General features: G+C 44.5%; 1 protein-coding gene across 3 annotated transcripts; it reads left to right on the forward strand.

Annotated features, from left to right (window-relative positions):
* Positions 1-2,044: 2,044 nt before the first annotated feature.
* Positions 2,045-5,861, forward strand: pus7l (pseudouridine synthase 7 like). Of its 3 annotated transcripts, none has more exons than XM_029161865.3 (10): positions 2,045-2,295; positions 2,542-3,334; positions 3,429-3,588; positions 3,693-3,912; positions 4,014-4,112; positions 4,240-4,321; positions 4,510-4,675; positions 4,844-4,964; positions 5,077-5,130; positions 5,224-5,861. In XM_029161865.3, the coding sequence occupies exons 2-10, from the start codon at positions 2,560-2,562 to the stop codon at positions 5,563-5,565; spliced, it is 2,019 nt and encodes a 672-aa protein (XP_029017698.1). In that variant the 5' UTR covers positions 2,045-2,295; positions 2,542-2,559; the 3' UTR covers positions 5,566-5,861. The 3 variants fall into 3 exon arrangements, with proteins under 3 accessions (XP_029017698.1, XP_029017697.1, XP_029017699.1); XM_029161864.3 differs by having other exon boundaries at positions 2,087-2,171; XM_029161866.2 differs by having other exon boundaries at positions 2,110-2,171; positions 4,844-4,946.
* Positions 5,862-8,204: the final 2,343 nt, after the last annotated feature.

Below are 8,204 nucleotides of genomic sequence, written 5' to 3' on the forward strand. Positions count from 1 at the left end.
AGGTTTGGGATACTTGTTATAGGGAGACAGAGGGGCCTAAAGACCAAATCACATTTATTATTTGTTCATCTGAGTGTGGTTCGGTGTCTGAACTTTCCTCGGCCCCAAATAAAGCATCTTTTGTCTGAGGAACAAAAGGAATGTGTCACATGACACGGACACTCACACCATCCATCCTTCTTTGCATTTATCGGAAACTCACACTGACACTGCCGCACGACGCCGGGGACACTGCTGCTCTGATCTCCATCAGTAAAGCAGATCCAGAGTGGAGCAACTCCTGACAGATCGTAAAAACATCTGGAGGGAGACACACACACACACACACACACACACACACACACACACACACACACACACACACACACACACACACACACACACACACACACACACACACACACACACACGTTTATATGGTTCAGACACACTGGCCTTATATATGTAGCTCTCATTGTGCTCCACGCATCCAGACACATGCACACACATCTGTATGACATCTGCTCAGAGGATGTTTGTGAGTGGAAGGACACAAATGGCAAGAAAAACTTTGTTTGTGGAGCTTAAATCTATTAAGTCTACAGGGACAAATGTTGCACAGTTGCACAGATGTTCCAGTAACAGCCTGAGCAAATTTGGAAAGCTGAAAAAGAGGATGATAAAAAATAAATGTGAAAGAAAAGTGTCAAACTGCTGACTTGAAGTTTTTGAAATATAATGTGGAGGTTATCATTGGAGAACCGCTAATAGGTGAGTTTTGCAGTCATTGGCCAGTAGTTTTCCACTTTGACGCCCACCTTGGCACCTAATAAGTACATTTCAACCCGAATGTTCCTGTTACGGTTTCGAAATGTGCAGTCAACCATATTTTTGCAGAAACAGTGGTGAGCATGTTTTGCATTTCACCGGCTCATGTTGTTTTTTGTTGTGGGGCACTGCTCCAGCTGTGGGTTTACTCTGAGTCAGGGTGGAATTCATCAGCACTGAAATGAACCCTTTTTATTCCAGCACAGCATTACAGAGAATCCCAATAAGGATTCCTTGTCTCGTATCCTTCGATTCATCCCCTTTCCCTGGAAGGCCTACTTCTAAGAATACTAAGAAACATATCACTGTATGGAAAAATGGGTCATGCTGTTTGGAGGTGGGAGGGTTAAAGGTTTACAGGACATTGTGTAACTAATGTGGCTCTGCAAGATTATAACAAAGCTCAGATTTCAATCAGAGCTTGAAAAATACCTTCACTCTGGGAACATGTGCTCCCGCTGTGGAGGTGGCGGTTTGTACATGATGCAGATGTACAAGGTCTAATCTGTAGCTGAATATTTGACCCCTCTGAGCAAATAATAGAATCATTTCTGGGGCCTGCTCGAGTTATTTCCAGGGACCTCAGGAGACATGCTGTGAAGCCTTTCATTGTCTGAGGAGTCAGATGGATTGGAAAACTAATCGCACAAACCACTTCCAGTAAACCACGCCTACCACGTCTTTCACCGAGGCTTCACTATTCCTTATTTTAACGCCACATCGCCTTAAGAATAACCGTCACCATAGAACGCCTGCATTAGTCATCAAAACAATGAACAATGTTGGTATTGTAACTCAGACGGTGATTGAGCAAATGCACTAAGTCCATCAAAAGCTCTAATAAGTAGATTTTCTAAAACGTGCAGCGACAGTGAATGATCTTCACAAGTAGATGGAATTCACACAGTTGATGTTGAAACTGAACACTTTTAAATGTTTTTTCTTTTTCAAAGGCAGATTTATTTCTGTATGTAAATATTTTAAATCTATATTACATTCACTGTGTACATTTAAAAAGTCTGACTTAACCACTTAACTGAGTCTTTATTTGCATCTATTTTGATTTTTGCTTGTCTGGGGTACTTTTGTGTCAGTTTGTCCTTTTTGGTCATTTTTCATGCGTCAGTGCAAAGTGACTGTTTTTCCCTTCAAATACATTTCTTCTTTTGTTTCCTTCCTCTCGGCACTGTTGTTAAATTAGGAACAGAGGAACATTGCCGCTGCCAACACGCTACACAAACAATCCACTGTGTTTACCTCGCGTTACTAGGTTCACGAGGTAAACGCACCCTGTCCCTTTAAGAAAAGCGTCACGTGACGTAAACACGTGGTGCGGAAGTAACGGAACCGATAGTAGCGCGCAGGTTTGTTGAGTAAATAAACAGCTTACACTCCGTTATAAGATATGTATTCCCATTTAATAACAGCAATGTTCATTATGTGTCTTCTTATAGCGGGTGAAACACTCCGTCAGTAAAGTCAGTTCATGTGAGAGACAAGTTACGGTTATTACAGTAAATAGGCTATTTTGTTGCTAGGAAGCAGAAAGAAATCACCTGTTATCTCTTTAGGATGTGTGACATTTATATTCTTAGCTTCCCTGTCGCTATTTAATATTTCCTCTTTTTAAGATACATGCAAACGTCACCTCTAGCTTAGGATTGTGCTTTTAAATAACAACCTTTTGTTTTAGTAGCAGCGTCCGCATCTTTGTAACATTAAGTCTCTGTGCAGCATTTGGATGAAGTGACCATGAAGCAGGACAGTGATGCTAAGGATATCCCTGCGTGCTTCATATCAAGCCACGAAGGCTTTTGTGGAACCATAAAAAGCTTTATCAAAGACTTTGTGGTGACTGAGATAGATATTTATGGACAGCAGGTTAATACAGCTCCAGGCTGCGCCTCTGCTTATAAAAATGATGAAACAAATGCAGAGTGTATGGAGAATAGTCTCCCATCAGTAACACAGGGTACTGGTGTATCATCTGATTATGGGGAGGATGCCGCTCTGCACAGTCCGGAGAGCTTTGATTTAAGTGTGATTTTAGGGCAGGCAGTCAGCGATGAGCTTGAGCATTTTGTGTTGACTCTCAAAGATGAAAATCCAACCAAGCAGGAATTCTCCCTCGGGTCCTTTACTGACAAACACCACAGAGCTAATGTCCACCGAGCCGTCCGACACCGATTCCCCTTCCTCATGACTGTGACCATTCAGCCAGAAATCAGGGTGAGGGAAGACCCGGACTACAGAGAGCTCTCCCAGCTGGTCACGGAGGACGAAGCGGAGGACTTCTTCAGGTTCATAGATGCCAAAGTGCAGGGCTCATCCTACACGTTCGGACCTGACGACAACAAGGAGCACAGGACAGCTGTCCACCACTTCCTGAGCCGAAGGTTTGGCAAACTGGTGGAAACAAAAAGCTTCAGTGACCAGGGGAGGACGGCAATCTCTGTAAGACTTAGAGAGAGAGGGAGACCGAAAAAGAGAACAGCTGAGGAGCGAAAGGAGGAAGATGTCTACACTGGTAAGATGCAAGAATTTAGCTATCTTTATGATTAATACATTTCTTCTGCAATTATTTGAAGAACTATGTTGTTGTCTGGTGTCGTCTTTTTCAGCATTCACTCTGTGCAAGGAGAACCTGGAGACTCTGGAAGCCATCAGCTACATGGCAGCAGCTCTTGGGGTCCTACCATCAGATTTCACCTATGCTGGAATCAAAGATAAGAGAGCCATCACCTACCAGTCCATGGTGGTCAAGAAAGTCTCACCTAAATGGTATTGCTGTATTACTTTACTGAGCTACATTTAAAGGCAAGAATATAGACTGCTGCCAAGGCATTTTTACACTTCTATGTATTTGTGATGTTTTGTATCAATAGGTTGAAAGAAAAGACTGCAGAGTTCAAGAAAAGAGGGATGCATCTGTCTCAGATCCGCTCTGTCAGTGAGCCTCTCAGGCTTGGCCGTCTGCAGGGGAACCACTTTGACCTGGTGGTGCGGGACCTGAAACCACACTCTGCTGCAGATGCACAGCTATCTGCTGCAGACACACACGTCCGCCTGGCAGCGCTGGTGGAGGAAGCGATGGAGAACGTCAAGGTATTATTGATATTCGTTTAACATCAGAGATCTTTGTGTTCTATGTGAATTAGCACACACACGCACACACCTCTGTCGTGTTCACTTGTTTTTCTTTGCAGTCCAGGGGTTTTGTGAACTACTATGGGCCCCAGAGGTTTGGGAGTGGACAGAGCGTTCAGGCTGACCGAGTAGGACTGGCTTTACTCAAAGAAGACATGGTAAACACATATAGAACAATGCAACTACAGTACAAAAACTGAAAAAATCTATCACGTCTGCAGAAAAGAGTAGACTGAGACTCCTCAGAGTATACTGTTATATTCTGTATTCCTGTGTTTGTTGCAGGTGAATGCTTTGAATCTCTTTTTCACTCCAGAAGAGGGTGATGATCCTCAGAGCCACGCAAAGAGACACTTCCTCCACACAAGTGAGAGTTTCTTTTTCTCTGGCAGCGATCAAGTATTTCTCAAATCTTTAATACTGAATGTGCAGAAATTTGGAGCGAATGGTTAAGCAATTCCTTTTTATAAGGAGTTTTCTGAGATCATCATATTAAGTAGCTAACACAGCATTTATGCATTTTTACTTATTTCCTTTTGCCCTTTCTCTCACCAGATAATGCCAAGGAGTCTTTGGCGCTGATGCCATTTTCCAAGGCCAGGGAGCGCTTGATGCTGCGAGCCCTGAACCGTTATGGTACGGGTCCGGACGGGTGTGCCCAGGCCTGGCTCAGCCTGCCCCACAGTACGAGAATCTTCTACCCACACGCCTACTGCAGCAGGTAAAGGACCACTGCCCAGTTCAAACTCATACTCAGAACAGATTGTAGCATTAGGGGTAGCACCACACTTGCAACCTCAATTGCTATTACGTATATCAGCGATGCAAAAGTAATGTCAACTTTACTAAATGATTTACACTGATGAGTGTCTGTGTTTGTGATTGTCAGAGTGTGGAACGAGGCAGTGGCTCACAGGTTATCCACTCTGGGTCACAGCGCCAGGCAAGGCGACTTGGTGTGGAAACAGGAGGGGAACAGCAGCTCAGCTCAGGTGAGCGCCACTAATGAGGTAAAGAACCCTTAATGGCTGCAGACTTTTAGTAGTTCCGTCTCTGCATGGTTACACTTAGCTTTTGGTCATGAACTGTTTAAGTGAATCATTCCATTTCCTGTTTTTGTAGATCCATGTGGTGACGGAGCAGGAAGAAAAACAGGGAGTCTATGCACTAGGACAAGTATGGAGAGCAGTCAATACTGTATTTGTACATCCAATATGATACATTCTGTTAGCCACTGCTGTTGCTACCGTGTTTTCATTCTCTCCTCAGGTGTTACTGCCAATGCCAGGAAACACAGTTAAGTATCCAGAAAACACCATGGGACCTTGGTATCAGGAGAGATTGGGAAGAGACGGACTGAATGACTGTCGCTTCAGAGTCAGCAGCCTGAAACTGAATCTGCCTGGCTGCTACCGCCCCCTGCTGGCATCTCCACGCGACATGCGCTACGAACTCCAGGGAGCGACCACCATGGAGGGAGGAGAAGGAGGAGGAGGAGCTGTGAAAGGAGCAAATAAAATAGACTCTCTTACCCTGACCTTGGGCTTCGACCTGGACTCCTCTTGCTATGCTACCATCTGCCTCAGAGAGATTATGAAGTGTGAACCGTAGGCGTCAGGAGACATCGCTCCAGCTAAATGTGTGGACTGCAGGCAGCTTTTTGTAACCCACCAACACCACCACCTTTTGTACCTTCATTGACTGTGATGCAGTATGAGTAGCACTTTAGGTTGTTGTTGAAGTACTGAGCAGAACACTGTATATATAGAGAGAGGAGGGACAGTTGATGTATAATTGAGACAACCTCTGAAACAAGTCGTCAGGTGTCGACGAAACTAAACGTTAAAAGCATGGAAACAGTCTGTGTCTTATGTGCCATGAATAAAAGTTTGATTATAGGAAATCTACATACTGTCATTTGTTTGGTTCTTGTCTAAAATTATAATTATATTAAAAGTATGACTCATGAATAATAATGGAATGGAAAACGTGTAATAGAAACAAGAATCACCTGATAGATTACTTTGGTACCTTCCTTTTCTGCTGCCATTCTGCTATTAGTGCAAATTAATTGAACAGTACAGAAATATACCACACCATGAACGTTGAAAACACCTGCTTATTATTAAATGTTATTGTTTTTACACAACAGGGATCTAATAAAAGCTCTTGGCAATCTTTGCTTGGATGCAGATGGTTCAATAACCACCACTAGAGGGAGACATCATATAATAATTGTCAAGTATCCAAGATACAATATTTAAAGTAGTCAGTGTAAATGTTAATTTGTTCATTCAGACATTTATGGGCAGTTTATGGTAGCGTTTCTTATCTGAGAGAAAACAACACCTGCATGATGTGACTAAAGCCAGATCCTGATGTGAGACACAAATCGGGCCCTTTCATACGAGACACCAACCAGAGCTCTACTTCAGCAAGAAAGACACTTAAATACCCAAAAGATGGTGTAATTATACTGATAAGAACGTTTAAACCCTCCCTCATCGAGCTGAGCCTGGATTCACCTCTGGGCTGTTGCTGTCAGCAACGCGGCCGACTTTATGGAGGTTTCAGGTGGAGGTGGGTTCTGACATGCACCCTGTCATCAACCTATGGCGCTGTGTAATAAAGTGCCTGCCTGTGAACTGAACTGTCTCCCAAAGAGAGGCATTAGTGGTAATGAGTTTCTTCACAAGTGGAAGATGACACATTAATCAACAGAAGCGAGAGCAGGTAATAGATATAATAGACATAATCAATGGAAAGTCTCATTCGTTTATTCTACGTGCTCGCAGCCTTTTCCATGCAGCTTCGCCCTCCTCCACGCTGACAGACATGTCTGACTGACTCCTCCTCGGGCTCATTCCTACAGCTGGCGGTACATAAACGCTGACCCACTTCAGCAACAAAGATGACAACTTTACTACACGTCTTAAAAGGCAGAGCAAAGGCTGGAGAGCGGCAGGCGTTGCGAAACACTCACACGCTGATATATTTCTCCTTGAAAGAGATCACAGGAAGCTGAGGGCCGTAAAAGAGACTCACAGTGAAGCCGGGCAGCGGGTCGGTGCTCTGGCTACATGCCTCTGTTGCTCTAGTCTCTTTAAAAGGCTCTGAAAACATATTTTCACAATCAGCTGCCTTGAGATTTGGTTATTTAACTTGAGAGATCTGTGTTTTATCTGCGCTTCTCACCTATTGGTGGAAAAATGGTGACGCCAAACGCGTCCTTGAGCCAATCAGAATAGAATACAAACAGTCACGAAAAGCCAATGTCATCACACCTTAGCCACACTATCGGATTTGGGGTCTCTGATTGTGGAAAACGGATACTGTAATATAGTATAAATATCTGGATGTAGAGAGTAGAGTAAGTATTTTCATTTGGTTCGATAAACACATAAGCACTTAGGGCAGTTCACACGCATGTACGCGCAGTCATGCGCAGCTACGCAGTCATGATTAGACACATAAACAACCCAGCGACCTTTGGCCCGACCGAGCGTCTGTCCGTCACTCATTCGACTGGCAGTGTTTTCACTGGAGCTGGACGCTGATATACGCTGATGGAATCACACACACACACACACACACACACACGCACACACGCACACACGCTCACGCACACACGCACACACGCACACACGCACACACGCACACACACACACACACACACACACACACACACACACACACACACACACACACACACACACACACACACACACACGAGCCTGCGTGTGCTTGTGAGCAGCGAGCGTGACCCCCCCACCACCAACCATGTCGCTGCAGGGGCCACAGGCCAGCGACGTCCAGACGGGACGGCCCGTGTGCACGAGGAGGCTGAGCTCCGACGAGAAGCGCTGGAAAACTGTGTTGTTACAACGTCAAAATGCATTTGGGCTCAAAGGCCTTAGCAAAGAAAAACAATCCTCTCCTATTTTTACACTATGCGCCTACGTAAACGTGAGTATCTGTTTAGGATTCCCAATGCTTTTTTAAGAGCCTACACTCACACGTTGCAGGTATTTATTTAAGTGATTTATTCAGCCGACACACCCAAGTGACATTCATGGAGCTCAGATTAGGTACACAAAGGCTCCTGGGTCGGGTTCGGGAGCTTTGATTGCGAGGAATGAAGTTAGCAGGAGTTCGGAGGGAACGTTAAAGTAATTTGTAAAACGTCTTTCCTATGTATGAAACAAATTCCACATCGCTGTGAAGCGACTGCTGGGGAGAGGGCACGAAGA

Source organism: Betta splendens, chromosome 9, assembly GCF_900634795.4.
Source record: "Betta splendens chromosome 9, fBetSpl5.4, whole genome shotgun sequence".
NCBI lineage: Eukaryota > Metazoa > Chordata > Actinopteri > Anabantiformes > Osphronemidae > Betta > Betta splendens.